This window comes from Vigna unguiculata, chromosome 4 (genome assembly GCF_037176805.1).
Source record: "Vigna unguiculata cultivar grain cowpea cultivar isolate G323 ecotype 2 chromosome 4, ASM3717680v1, whole genome shotgun sequence".
NCBI lineage: Eukaryota > Viridiplantae > Streptophyta > Magnoliopsida > Fabales > Fabaceae > Vigna > Vigna unguiculata.
Window position 1 is genome coordinate 44,394,101 of NC_140795.1, and position 16,583 is coordinate 44,410,683.

General features: G+C 26.3%; 1 protein-coding gene across 1 annotated transcript; it reads right to left on the reverse strand.

Moving 5' to 3' along the window:
- Window positions 1–2,097: 2,097 nt before the first annotated feature.
- Window positions 2,098–5,599, reverse strand: LOC114181734 (receptor-like protein EIX2). The gene has a single exon (XM_028068270.2). It carries the CDS (start codon window positions 5,563–5,565, stop codon window positions 2,167–2,169), a length of 3,399 nt encoding a protein of 1,132 aa, XP_027924071.1. The 5' UTR covers window positions 5,566–5,599; the 3' UTR covers window positions 2,098–2,166.
- Between the last annotated feature and the right edge of the window lie 10,984 nt (window positions 5,600–16,583).

Genomic DNA, 16,583 nt, shown 5'->3' on the forward strand with positions numbered 1-16,583 from the left:
ACTACAGGAATTCTTTTTTAAAAAGTATGACTAAATATACATAACTACAGGAATTCTTTTTTAAAAAGTATGACTAAGTATAGATAGGATAACATTTTTAAGAAAAGTAAAAAAACGTTGTTAAAACTATTAAATTTATGTTAAATGAATTAAAATATTAATTTAAAAGATTTGAAACCACGTAGAATTTAAATATTTAAAAAGGAAATGAAAAATGAAAAATATTTAAATATTTAAAATTTTAAAATTAAGGTAAAAAAATGAAAATTATTTATTTATTTATAGTAACATTTATTTAAAAATGTTACAATATCATAGTAACATTTTTAATTACTTAGGATAACATTTTCTAAAAGTATTACTATAACTATTGATAAGGTAACATTTTTAATTACTTAGGATAACATTTTCTAAAAGTATTACTATAACTATTCATAAGGTAACATTTAAGATAAATGTAATAGAAAAATGTTACTAAATCTAATAATTCCTGTAGTGGCTGTTGAGCTCATAAGATTTAAATATACAATTTTTTATGTCATGTTAGATATTGTAAGTTTTTTTAACATTTCTTATTAGTTTGCTATGTTTTAATTTTTTATTTTATTTTTCATTTCAATTATTTATTTTATCAGCATAATATTTGTAGCTTAACCCCATTGATTTTAAACAAATAAAGAAAACCATTTTTTTTTCATAATTGAACCAAATACAAGGAGTAATTATATTTAGAAGAATAGTCCACACTTCTTGTTGGTCCTCCAAACGGAAATTTAGATCTAGACTTTTCAAATGAAAAACTAGTGTAAATCACAAACAATAAACAATACGAGAAAAATTATGTAGAAAGAACGAAAGAGAAAAACAATTAATTTTCAGAACAAATCACTCTCCATTCAGTGATCATAAATTATAGATTAATTTGGAATTTATTAAATACGTTCTAGGAGCTAATTCCCAAACACCTTACTCTTATGGTTCTTGAAATTAGATTCAAAAGATGACCAGTTTTGAAAAAAAAAAATATTACAAAAACAGGGAGAGGTGTCCTTAAAAATATTGCAGACACAGAAAATCTTTAATGTCAAAAGAAGACTATCATGTATGAAACAGAATTGAGCACCTTTCATTTCTCAATACATAGATGGAATTGGTCTTTCATAGAGGGCACAATAGATTATAGTTTTCAATGTTTCTCAAATGTTCACAATGTAATGATTTCAATGGTTTTTTTTTTTTTTTTTATAGATATTAAGCACTTTCTCAATCCATTTATAAATTATAGAGGACAACACAAATCAATCAAACTAACCTATTTTATCCTGCATCTGCTTCCTTTCCATTACTACTTTTCTTTACTCTCTACCTCTTTCATGAATCACTTTTCTTTTATAAGCTTTTATTTACGGCATTCAACATTTACCTTTTAACAATGAAAACTGAAACTAACAATACCAATTAATGAAAGCAGTACTCCTCCGATTAATCCAATGTATGAGAATTTTTTACATATCTTTGATCAAAAGTCTATCAAATGCAGAGAACACAATTTTGCATATTCAACACAGAGTTCCAATGGGTGTCATTAGACCTTTATATCAGAGTCTCATTTTTCTCCTGTTTATATGTAAAATGTTAAAATAAAATGGACTAAATTTAAAAAATAAGAGATAAAGTTAAAAATGCTACATCCAAAACTAAACGTTCACAAAGTATTTGAATCTTGCTGTTGAGAAAGAAAGTAGTCTTTTATAATGCCTTTGAATCTTGCTATTGAGAAAGAAATTATAACCATCTATAAATTTGAATACGAATGCCTTTGAGTATCTAAAACCCAAGCAACTCATTAAATATATTGCTTCAATTCTTTTCAACAAGAGTTCTACATGGTTCAAATTAAGTTCACACTGTCTAAATTTTCTAACAACAGATTGCAATTTGTTAAATTAGCTAGAATTTATCCATAATAAGTTGGACATGTAGATTCTTTAGCTTTGAAATCCACTAGTAATTTAAATAAATAACACTCTCATATTTGAAAATAAATCAAACAAAACATAAATTACCTGGAAATTTGATCAACTATGCAATACAGAGTAGTTCAAATTAACTTCCATGTTTTATAATAACTTTATTTTTCACCACATTAGATATATTGTACTGACATTAGAAAAAATATTGAAGTTTGAACCACACATGATCAAGGAAATGAAAATAGGCATAACGCCATGATCTACAAATGATCAAAGGACCAACTACTATCCAAAATCCCACCACAAATCCAAATGTCATGCCCACATAAAATAAGTTCACTCCATGTCTATCACTCCCTTTGCCATTGTGATCATAGCTTTTGTCATTGGAGCTGCAACTGATGGGTAGTGGTGGGCCACAAAGATTGTTGCCAATAAAGTTTGAGGCATCAAAGGTTTGCAACTGAGTTCCTGTTGGAATTTTGCCATTCAACCCATTATAAGACAAGTCTAGCATGCTTAGAAAGCTCAAATTTGAAATGGTTGGAGGAATTTCACCAGAAAGTTTATTCCTTGAGAAATCCATGGACATCAATGATCCCATATTACCAATATTTTGTGGAATGTGACCAATAAGTTGGTTGTGGGACAAGTTCAAAAATATCAAACCATTTAAATATGTGATTTCTCTCGGTATTTCTCCTACTAATTTGTTATTTGACAAATCAATGCTTGTTACCAGCCCCAGAAAGTTTTTGTACTCATCTCCTCTTCCTTTCAACCAAAGAAGAACGCTGACTATAGTATAAGATGAATACTCAGATGTAGAGTTTACAGCTTCACAATAGATAAGAGCTTTTGTACTTTTGTTCATCTGTGTCATGGTCTTCAAACTATTAAAACAAGTAGGTATGTTTCCAGTCAGATTATTTTGTGCAAGGTCTAACACTTGAAGAAGACTCATATCACATATTTTATTAGGAATGTGACCCGAAAATCTATTTGATCGAAGGATAAGAACCTTCATATCTAAAAATCTTTCTCCAACCCAAGTTGGAATTGTTCCTGAAAAATTATTTTCTCCAAGATCCAACAAAATCAATTTATTGGTCTTTTTCAAAATTGTAGGAAATGTTCCCGAGAGCAAGTTTTTACGGATGCTTAATGATTCTAGCTCTATTAAGGAACTCATGGATTGGGGAATGTTTCCAACAAAATTATTATTTTGTAAATTTACATCCAATAGATATGGCCAGATGTCCCAACAATCTGGTATCTCCCCTGATAAGTTATTCGATGCAAGATTGAGAAATTCTAATTTCATTGGCTTCTCTTTACCTTTACATAAAAAATCATCCATGGATTTGGAGAATGAATTGCTTGAAAGGTCCAAAAATCCCACACCATTTGAAAGTGAAGGAAATTTGCCACTTAACTTATTTGCACTTAGATCAACAGCAATTATAGATATTGGATTCTTTAAAGTAGTCTGAAGCTCACCATGGATATGATTATGAGAGAGATTTAGAAAAGAAGCTTGAGAAAATGTTTTCCAAAACCAATAGGGAATAGAATCCAAAATTCCCGTGTTAGGCATCGCTAAATAATTAAGTTTGTCTTGAGATTGAATCCATGAAGGAAATTTAGGACCTAATTGCCAAGAACTCATATCCAAATAAGTAAGTTGAAAAGTAGGATACCATTTTGAACCCACTTTTAAAGTCAAATTGTTTTCTGGTGCAGAAAACTTATACAAACTCGTAAGATTCGTGAGATGATCCTCTGTGACAACTCCTTCAAAACAATTATAATCAATATCAAGACTTGATAATTTAGAGAGTGATCTAAGACTTTCAAATGGATTTCCACCAAGTTGATTTGAGGACAAAATAAGTACTCTCAATGATGAAAGTTCTCCAAGTGATTTTGTATGTTTTCCATCACCTTTGTTGCCACAATAATCTAGTGTTACATTGCCTGAAAGTTGATTGTGTGATAAATCAAGTCGAACTAGAGAAGTCAACTTTCCTAAAGAAGTTGGAATTGAACCTTCAAGTTTATTGTGTGATAGATCAAGTATGACCAAAGAAGTCACCTTTCCTAAAGAAGTTGGAATTGGACCTTCAAGTTGATTGTATGACAGATCAAGTGTAACTAGAGAAGTCATATTTCCTAAGGCATCATAAATATTTCCTTGTAAGTTGTTGCCTGATAGGTCCAAAAACTTGAGATGAGGAAAACTACTATAAAACCAATGAGGTATAGAAGATGAGAATGAATTTGAGTGCAAATCAAGATATTCAAGAAGTGTGAGATTTCGAAGACCATCAGGAATTGGACCTTCAAAGTAGTTAAAAGATGAAACGAGAGAAACAAGTTTCTTCAATCCAAACACCCACTTTGGAACAAACGAGATTCCAGAATGATAAGAAACCCCAAAAAGATCCAAAGTGAGGAGAGACGAGAAGTTAAGAAATGATTGTTGATTGTAGTGGGGAAGTGTACAACTCGACAAATCTAGGTGCACTAAAGAAGAAAGAGCTGGGAGGGAGTGAAGCAAGTGAAATGATTGGGATAGGTTTGCACCTCCTAAATTAAGATATTCAAGCTTTGTAAGACTTGACAACCAGTCAACATTTCCAATAAACAAAGTTTTGTCAATAGAATTACCACTATGAAGATTAAGGTAGAGCAAGTTGGAGAGATTTCCAATTTGAGAGGGAATAGTTCCATTGGCAACATCGCTTAGGTCTAGATACACCAAATTGGAAAGATTACAAATCTGGGGAGGAATGTTGCCCATGAATCTAGAAAAAGAGAGGTCCAAGTGAATTAAGGTGGTCATTGAGCCAAGAAAAGAAGGAATTGGCATACTTGCTTTAAGTGACCAAATGTTGCTCAATGTAAGATAACGAATTTTGGAAAGACTTGATAGCCAATTAATATTTTCAAGAAACAAAGATTCTTCATAATATCTTTCTCTGAGGTGGAGGTGGAGCAAATTGGAGAGACTCCCTATCTGGGGAGGAATTGTTCCGTTGGCAACATAAGAGAGGTCAAGATAGACCAAATTGGAGAGATTTCCAATCTGAGAAGGAATATTCCCCATGAATCCAGCATCAGAAAGATTGAGGTGAGTTAAAGAAGTCATTGTTGCAATGAAGGAAGGAATTGGAGTACCTGGAAAATGATTGCCGCTAAGATCCAAGTAATTCAAATGCTTCAAATCAACCAAACAAGGATTTATCTCTCCACCCAATGCCACTCTATTATACTCTTCCCATGCTTCTTCGTAATCTGCTTCATATAATGGATCAGGAAGGTTGTAATCGACATCCGGAAGTGAAGTGGTGAGGTGAAGCTCTGCAACATGAGATGTAATGTTGTTGCAGACAACTCCATCCCAATGGCAGCAATTGGGATTGACAGAGGCATTCCAAGAAGAAAGCCTATTTGAAGGATCTGTGAGATTATGCTTCAACTTCAACAGTGTCTCTCTCTCACTTCCAATGCACACCGTCTCTCTGCACACACCAAAACTTGACATAAAAAGCAAATAAGCAAACACAACCATAAAAAAGGAGGAAGTCATTTTTAACAATTACAAAGAAACGAGTGCTTTTTCATTAGAAAGAAGTGGTTATGGGTTATGCTTACATACTAAATACCCTATTTATAGAGAGAGCTGCACCACCTTTTCATAGTTGCTCTACCCGTCTATCAATTTTAATTTCTATGTAAATTTTATAAAATCAAATTCACCTCTCAATATTTTATCTTCTTTTTATGAGACCTTACAAAAGATCATCATTCCTCCTCTTCATTCTCTGAGGATGTACTAAAGAAATAAACCACAATCATATACTTAAATAAACAGTTAACTTTTATTTAATAAAAATAATTTTTACAATTAACTAACTCCATAAATCACTTTTAATGTTCTACTTTTTGTAGCTTTATTTCTTCTAACTGAAAGCCAATAATTACTTTTCAAAATTAGTATTGAAATCCATTTTAAAAACTCTCTTCATAAATAGTGAAGGTTTTACCAAATATCTCACCTATATTTCTGAATGTCTCTATTGTTGGCTCCACTTTCTTTTTCTCTTTGTTTTGTAATAAACTTCTAAGATGTATAATATTAATAACCCAACTTCTTGTTTGACATAGTCTTTAACATGTGACAACAAAAGTTTTTGCAGAAAATATATTAAAAAATATAAAAAATGGAGATCTAGTTGATTATCTTTTTTAAAAGTTAGAACATGATTAAAATTTTTTAAAAAACAGGAACCAACTTAAAATCGTCCAACCAAAATACAGACAAAACAAATAATTAAACATTTATATTTATAGTAAAATTTGTTGTCATTGCGATTCTTACAAAATTTGATCTCTAATCTTACAAGTTAGTTCCGATTGGATTAAGATTTTAATGATTAGTTTGTAGATAAAGATAACGAAAGGATTTATGTATCCTGTAATTGTAAAAACATGATTCAGTTAATTATACTTGAAAATTTTATAGGAGTAAAAGAAAAAGAATCTAATAAACTTATATTTTGTATTAAATTTTTCATGAACAATAATTAAAAGTAAAAAAATAATTATTTGAGTAATTAAATCTCAAAGAAAGAGACCTAAGTTAGTAATTTTGCCTAAAGATTAGCTAAGATTCTCGATAGTTTTAGATCCCTTTATTTAGGTAATTAGAGTTCTTGTGTATCTTTCTTGAAATACTTAGATAAATAAACTTACTTTGCCTTTATTTGGGCTCAAACGTATTTTTATTAACCATTATTCAGTTATACGCTATCTATTTAACAATTTAAATTTTATACACTAAAATGTTACAATCAATTTGACTTTTCAAAAAATGAGTAACATCTTTTATTTTGTATATTCCTTTTAAAAGTATCAATTTAAAGGACGAGAAGAGAAGCAAAGTAAACGTAATTTAGGTGCTAAAAAAGTATGAAAGGATTGTTTGAATTGTAAGTCTACACAAAATGTTGGCATTCCAAAGTCTCTGTCTTTTTGTCATTTGGTTTTCAATATTCTTCTTCCACTCCTTTTCTTGTTTTTCATTCTTTTCATTTTCGTAGGTATTACTGTTTATTTCAATTAGGACATCGTGACAGGGAAATTCTGAAAATGAAATCAAAAGACTTTTAAAGTCCTATCCATTATATGGGTTACAAAATTACACACCACACATAAATCATAAAATCAAACCTATTTTAAAATCCACTTATTTATTTTCGTCATGTAATCTATTATATGAAAATCTACAAAGAAATAAACCAGAATCATATATTTAAACAAGTTAACTTTTTTCAATCAAAATAATTTTGCAATTAACTAACTTCTTAAATCACTTTTGATGTTATTATTTTATTTAGCTTGATTTCTTCTAATTAATTGACAACAAAGAATTATTTTATGAAATTAATATTCAAATATATTTAAAGAATCTTTATAAACCGTCACACTAAATGTATTATCGCTGCCACATTTCTAAAAGTCTCTCTTTTTGTTTCTTTCTCTTTTTACTTTTTTTTTTTATTTATAAAATTTGAAAGAGCTTGACTATAAATATCTAATTCATTGTTTGACTCAGTCTTAGCCATTCACTTCACACTCACTCACTCCAATATCAGGCCAAGCCATGAAGCTTTTTTTTCTTTCTTATGTGCTGGAATATTCTATGCCGTAGCAAACAAGAAGAAAAATACAAGTCATAAAAAACCCTAACTTGTAAAGATTTTTTATTTTTTTTCTTTTATTCAACTTTTTGTTTTCACTATCAATTATTTGAAAAAGTTATTGGCGTAAAGTGTTGGAAATATCTAATATAATTTATAAAATATATAATTAAAATATTATCTTATAATTATTTATATTTTTTTAGAATTTTAATTTTACGGATAAATATTATTTATGGTTAATGATTATATTTTTTATTACGAATTAATATTTTATTTAATCAAATTTATTACAATTGTTTTGTATTTTTATCTATATTATCTTTTAAGACATTGATGTTCATAAAAGATTTAGAGAAGTACATGTCATGTGCAGTAGACATTTTTCTTTAAGGACAACGCTCTGCGTGTCTCAACCCATGATATTTTTATTTCCTTTCCTCATTTACTTGTTATATCTTATTGTTGTAAGAATTGTTGGGTTCGATTAATATTCTTTCATTCATATACATGTCAGTATTATTATTGCTCTAATAATTATTATTACATTATTCATATTTTTATTATTATTAGTATTATTTGTATAATCATTTTCTAACATTATTAGGGAGAAAAACTTATTCATTTCTAACATTAAAGACAATATAGAATAGAAGACTGAAAATATATTTTTATATGAAATAATGTGTGTTATAGTTATAACTAAATCAGTCTCAACTAAGCCTAAAAAATTATATATAATTGTTTTTATTTATATTGATAACAATAAATGAAACTATAGATAAATTAAATTTTGGCTCAGTGATTTTGTTTGTTGTGATGTCTACAGATAATTTTTTTTCTATTATATTAATCTATACTTTAATATCTTCTACTCTTACAATGGATAAATACAGATGTTCTAGCTCATGAATATATTTCAAGTGTTTTGTATGAAAACAATTATAAAATAATTTGCCGTACTAAAATTACTATTGAGTTATGAAACTATGCATTTGCAAGAAAAAAAGTTTATATTAATATATATATATATATATATATATATATATATATATATATATATATATATATATATATATATATATGACTGATAATAATATTTTTATAAGATTTATTAACTTAAAAATATTGTTTATGACATTGAAATTAAAATGAATTATTTTAATTGACAACATGTTTATGATCATGTGTGTGCTGAAAAAAAAAATTCATTTTAAAAATTGAGGTGATGGTCAAGTAAAATTAAAATTGTCTTCTAAAAGTCATCTGTTTTTTTAAAATGAAAATCTCATTTTTATGAATTTAGAAACTTTTTTACCGCTCAACAAGGTTATAAAGTGGTTTTTTTATTACAATGAATTATTATTTCTAGACATGTGATTTAGTTGGTAAATGATATATTTGTGATGATTTATTTGAGTTAGTACTTTTATCTTGTAATAAAATATTTAGTAATTTTTCTTTGATCATTACAAACATAAGTTGTGATATATATATATATATATATATATATATATATATATATATATATATATATATATATATATATATATATATATATATATACACTATTATTAGAAATGTTGAGAAGATTGGTTAGAGATTATTCAAATTATATAATTTTGAGGTACAAAATTAATTAAAACGGAAAGTGATGAATATATGTCTTTAGAAATGAGAATACATGTCTTTATAAATGAGATTTTGTGTGAAACTCATAATATTATTTCTTAAGTAACATCTTTATATAGTGTATAGTACTAATCTAATGATACTACGAAAGAAAAAAAAATGTTTTAATATGGTTAATGTTATTCTACAAGTTCTAGCATGCTTAAAATGATATAAGATGAAACTTTATATTTTGTTTGTCATATCCTCAAATATATTTCCTTACAAAAGGTTGTGATAAAACTCTTATGAATTAAAAAAAAAATGGAGAACCAGATTTAAAATAATTCAATGTATGGAAATATCTTGCAATGATTAATATACCTCTTAATAAAAATAAATAAAATCTATTCGTTATATATTCTAAAGTAGATAAAAATATACCTCTAGTACTATTTTGTCATCTAGTAATAATATTTTTTGTGATTCTTCTAGTTATGACAATATGTTCAATTTATAAAGATTATTGAAGGATATATTAATGTAAATTACATATTGATTCTGGTGACACAAAATTAATTACTAGTTATGGTTATGTTTTAATCTTGGACAGAGGTCCACTATAATGAGAATATGTTTAAAAGAAACTGTTACTCTATCGTAATCTATTATATAAGTATCAATTATTCCTATTTTCAATATATTTGATAATCAAATTATTATATTTAAAGTTTATATTAAAAATGTCAATGAAAAGAATTGACAAATAAGAATGGGAGACAAAGTTTAAATATTATTCATTCTTTGAAGATGTACTAAAGAAATAAACCATAATCATATATTTAAATAAACAGTTAACTTTTATTTAACCAAAATAATTTTTACAATTAACTAACTCCCTAAATCACTTTTACTTTTCTACTTTTTGTAGCTTGATTTCTTCTTACCCAAAGCCAATAATTACTTGAATCCAATTTACAAACACTCTTCATAAATAGTGTGTCAGGTTTTACAGAGGGGGTTTCACTAGGGAGACAACACCAATGAGACCTGAGCCTAACCACATAAGATACTGACACCACTCTCAACCCAAAACCTTAAGGCAATGGGTTTATGGGTCTTTATTCTTATATAGTGCTCTACTTTCTCATTTCTGGTCAATGTGGGACTTAGACTCACACTTGGATTCCTAACATAGTGAACTCAATGGCGGATTTTAATAGGGCAGGGAGGTGCCCCGCCCCTCCAAAATTTTAATTTTTTTAATTTATAATATATATATATATATATATATATATATATATTTAAAATTTATTAAATTATAGGTAATATATTTTAGAAATTGATGAAAATTAAATTGTGTATTTTTTCATTTATTTTATAAAGCACAAAATTTAGTGTTAATAAATAATAAAACATAAAATTAAATTTAAAAAAGAATAAAAATATTTAAGCTTAATTTTTTTTGGTTCCTCTTTTTGTCAAAAATTGATCATACGATAATGTTAATTACACCAACAAAGCAAACCATATATTAAGAGTTTCAATTTTAATAAAAAAAAGTCATTGATCTATTTTAAAAAATTTAACGAAATTTATCGTAAAAGATCAAATTATATCAATTTTTCAATAATTGGGACCAAATTAAAACTAAAAAAACTGGAGGATCAATTTAACATTTTAAAACCAAAACATGAATCAAAAGAGTAATTAAACCAAATATTTTTTAAGATAATTTTTATTTTCTTTCTCATTATCTTTTTAGTTCTTCACAATTTGTAATAATTTCTCACTATAATATTATAATCATTTCTTACTCTCATATGTTTTCTTTATGTTCTTGAAGAAAAAAAAAGTTAGATACAAACTCATTATTTTTGCTCTCGTTTCTCATTTATCACATCCCTTTCTTGTCTCTTGTCTCAATAACGAAAAAAACATTACTTTTTATCTCATGAGCTTTTTTGTATATTCATTTTTTTTATGAATATAGAAGAAAAATAAATAATGTATTATGTGTTTTTTCATAACCGATTTTTCATTATGATTTGATTATAATATATTTTTCTTTTAATAATTATGTGTCTCAATTATAAAAAAAATACCATGATAAATTATTTTTTAATGTTATTTACAAAAGACAAGTATATTGATAAAAAATAAAAGAATAAATTAATTTTTTAAATGTTATAAAAAAGAAACTATTGATGAAAAGAAGATAAACTCTATTTCTATACATATTTTGAAGCATTAGACTAATTATCAATTCAGTTAGAGAATTCATTTCTTACAACATTATACTAATGATCGAATCTAATAATCTCAAAATTATATTATTTTAGCCCCTCCAACATTTTTTGTCAAGATCGCGTCTCATTGATATCTTACCTATATTTCTGAATGTCTCTATTGTTGGCTCCACTTTCTTTTTCTCTTTGTTTTCTAATTAACTTATCATATGTACAATATTAATAACCCAACTTATTGTTTGACATAGTCTTAGCCTTTCACTCTCATACTCACTAATTCATATATTATGGTTTCTTTTTCAAATTTTGTTTACTTATATGCGCTGGGAATGAGGAATAAATTAATATACAAGTCATCAAAATATCTAACTTACAATTTTTTTTTCTTTTATACATTATACAAGTCATATTACTCGACAAAGTTATTGTTTAGTCTATTTTAAGAGCAATGTTACAATTTTTTTTCACATAATATTAATTATTAGGGAGACCAAAAAAGTGTAAAATACTTGTCTAAATTTTACATTTATGGCTTAGTTTGATTTTTTTCTTTTTAAAGTTTGGACATATTTTTCACACATGCCACATTTCACACAAAAATAAAATAGAACGATCGGAAAAGTATTGAATATTTTCAAAAATATTATCCGTCTCTCATCCTTATACTCATAATCGTCACTTTTAAAACTTTAATTTATTAAGAAAAAAATGGTAGAATATTTCATACAATTTTTTACATGAAAGGAGAACATTTCTCCACTTTTGTTTGAACTGTGTAGTAAAAGAATTTTTTGTATAATGTTAAAAGAATGACACTTGACGTTAATAATAACACGTGTCCATAGGCGGACCTTTTTGTTGACACTGGAGTCCATGGGTATTGCCTGAACCCGTTCCCGTTTTGACGGGGAATCCCCACATTGACTGGGTATAGATATGGCTATGGGGAATCCCCGATTTTTTCAATTGGGAATGGAGATGGGTATGGGGATGTACATATCCCCACCATATTACCCGTCCCGTTTAAATTATTAAAATATTCCTAATTAATTAAATAACCATATATATATATATATATATATATATATATATATATATATTATTTTTTATTTATTTTAACTATTTGGTTTGTCATGAAACTCATTCACATTTCAATTATATTTTTCATCTTATCATAACCTTTATGTAATTATGTTAAAAATATGTATGTTAATTAAAATTTTTTATATCTCACATTTGAATATTTCTATTATTTTTTAATATTTTTATTTAATGTATATTTTTCTTTCACATGAAAATGTTTAATACTCTCAATTTAAGTATTTAATGGCACAAACATTTCATTTACTAGGTAATATATAAAAAAATCATTTACTTATTATTCTTATTATTAGTTTTTGTTTCATTTGAATAACTTTTTTATTTCACTAAAAAAAAATTTGTTATTTCTCAACCACTAAGTATATATGTTAATATTTGAAAAGTTTTTTTAGATTTCTAAGATATTTTTCAACTTATCATACCCTTAATTATACATTTGTTTTCCTTTGTACGATTTTTTTCAATAGTCTCTCAAGTTGTTTGTAAACATTTGTTAATTTTTTAATATTTTTATTTCTTGTTTATTTTCATTATGTAGAATACTATTTCGATATATTTTATCTAATTACTTTTTATTTTTTTATTTTTTAACTCATTATCAATTATACTGTAATTTTTTTACTATAATTGTATAAATAACTTTTATTTACTACAATATAAAAATTTAATGTAATTGTCATTAATATTTTTTATCACCATCCAACATAATTGAAGTTCAAAAGATACAATATCTATGTTAAAATTTTATTATTATGATTATTATTTGTTCTTTGTATCATTTTGATTAAGTAATGTATATAAAAAAGAGATTCATTAGAATTTAAAAGATTGAAGTAAACAAACATTTAAAATATATTTTAATTTGAATATTTGTTTTCCTTTTATTTTTTCTTAAAAATATTTTTAAATTTATCAACTAGGTTCCATTAATCTTTGCAAATTTAATAAATGTGTTGGTTCTCATGGAATTTTATTTGGTTTTATAATCTAAAATGTAAAAAATTATAATTTATTTTAAAATTTTATTATGATTATTATTTGTTCTTTGTATCATTTTGATCAAATGATGTATTATAACTTTTATTAGTGTATAAAAAAGAGATTCATTAGAATTTAAAAGATTGAAGTAAACAAACATTTAAAATATATTTTAATTTGAATATTTGTTTTTCGTTTATATTTTTTAAAAAATATTTTTAAATATTATCAACTAGGTTTCATTACTGTTTGTAAAGTTAATAAATGTGTTGGTTCTCATGGGATTTTATTTGGTATTATAATCTAAAATGTAAACAATTATAATTTATTTTAAACTTTTATTATGATTATTATTTGTTCTTTGTATCATTTTGATCAAATGATGTATTATAACTTTTATTAATGTACAAAAAAGAAATTTATTAAAATTTAAAAGATTGAAGTAAACAAACATTTAAAATATATTTTAATTTGAATATTTGTTTTTCTTTTATTTTTTTAAAAATATTTTAAAATTTTATCAATTATGTTCATAATATTTGCAAATTTAATAATTATTTTAGTTCTCATGAAATTTTATTTGGTATTATAATATAAAATGTAAACAATTATAATTTATTTTAAAATATTTGATATCGAAGAAACAACCATCATTCTAGTATTGAATATTTGATAATATTACGTTTCCTTTATCATAATTTTTTATTATTTTATAAAAATTAATTAAAATTAATATTGAAGTAGTAAGAAAATGAGTATGGGTATGAGTACAAGATTATACCCGTTACCCGGTGGGATGGAGATGGGTCAAAAGTTTAATACCAGTTGGGTTTGGGTATGGGGATGGGGATGAATTTTTTTTTCGGGGATGGGTATGGGATAGCGAAACTTGTACCCGCCCCGTTGCCATACCTAATCAGGACTCTCCAAAATTTTTTTATTTCATTTTTTTATATATTTTAAAATTATATTTATATATTATTTATATTAATTTTCTTAAATATTTTCTTAAAACCTCATGTATATATAGTTCATTCTCTCCTTTTTTTTCTTTTGTACTTCTATTACTTTTTCATCTCTCCTTTCCTTTTTTTTAATTTTCATCTTTAATCTCTTTAACTTTTTAAAATAAAATTACACTACAGTGAGATTGATGAGTTAAAAAACATTTTGAATTAATTAATTTTTTTTTTGAATAAATTTATTTTACATTTTTTTAATAATTTTCTTCTTGTATGTGATAAATTTGTTTAGTGTGTATCATGGGACAATGATAAATTTCTTTTTCTAAATAGGTGAGAGTTGTTAAATTAATATTAGAAAAATTATAATAAAAAATAAAAGAATTTGTGTTGATTAAACTTAAGAAATTTCACGAGAATCCAAGAATTAAAGACACTAAAAAACAATTATATGAAGTTTTAAAATTATATGTAATGAATTTGAAAAAAAAAATCTAATTTGGCACCTATAAATTTTTTTCTAAGTTTCGCCACTACACGTGTCAGTGTCCTATCGCACAATACCAAATGTCATACCAAAGACTTGACATGTGATAATAATTTTTTTTTACAAAAAATTATATTAAGGAATTAAAAGCAAATTAAGAAAAAAACTACATATATTAACACTACAAGAATTTATAATTTTAATTGGGGTTTATTATCTGGGGTTATAATAACCTCCACTAAAATATATACATAATTGGGGTTTTTTAAACCCTCACTAAGTATAAGGGGTTTTGTGACTAACCCCATTAAAATTATTCTCTTTATTTTGTAATTTTTAAGATTTTAATTTGGGTAAGATTTTTCTCTTTGTGCAGAGACTTTTTCTCTTTCTCGGAGGCTCAAGTAACTATTTTTGCTCTGGAAGAAGGAAGAAGGAAGAAGGTGCTTGCCGGTAGGAAGAAGAAAGAGGCTCATGCTCTTCGCTTAAGGTAAACTGTGGCTTTCAATTTCATTTTCGTTTTTCTGGTTCCATCTCTTTCGATTTCGATTTCAATTTTGTTTCTTTGCTTATCGTTCGTGTCCAAGGAGGTTGTGGCTTGTGTCTCATGAGGAAGACGTTCTCTCTTTCGAGTCCATCGTTCTCTCTGAAATTAGGTAGTAAACACATATCTCCCTACTTTCAATTTCGTCGTTGTTTCAATTTCATTTCCACTACTTTCAATTTCATCGTTGTTTCGATTTCATTTCCACGACTTTCAATTTCGTCGTTCTTTTGATCCCCATACTTTTATTTTCGTCTCAATTAATTATGTCTTCTGATCTCAGCGTGTCTCTCACTATTCTCACCACGAACAAGTTCGTTTATTTATAGCAATGTCATAATAATATAAGCTTAACTTTGGATATTAACAGGACTTTTCGAAACCCCAAACATTAACGGGGGTTTTCGAACCTCAAGCATTAACAGAGTTTTTGAACCCCATGCATTAACAGGGGTTTTCGAACCCCGAGCATTAATGGGGGTTTTTGAACTCCATGCATTAACGGGGGTTTTTGAAATCCCCGGTAAGTTACGCTATTTACAGGGGTTGTTAAAAACCTCCGGTAATCCGTTAGTTACGTTTGCTCTTCTAGGAAAATTACAAACCCCTGGTAAAATTATTAGTAGGGGTTAAAACCCTAGAAATGTTAAATATAACTCCCACTAAAAATAATTATTTTTGTAGTGTGACGATAGCATGTCCTTAATGTCATGTCATTAGTAATTTTTTTAAAGAATCTAATCAAGACTATTTTTAAAATTTGAGATTTATTTGAAATTCTTTTTTAAAAACAGGACCAACTTGAAATGTTTCAACTAAATTAAAAACCAAATGAGTAATTAAACTTTTTTATTTATAGTAGCATTTTTATAATGTTGTCTTATAAAATATTATTATTCAAAATTATAATAACAATTTGAAAATATGTCTCCCTTTAAAAAAATATATATTATTAAAGATTTATAGTAATATT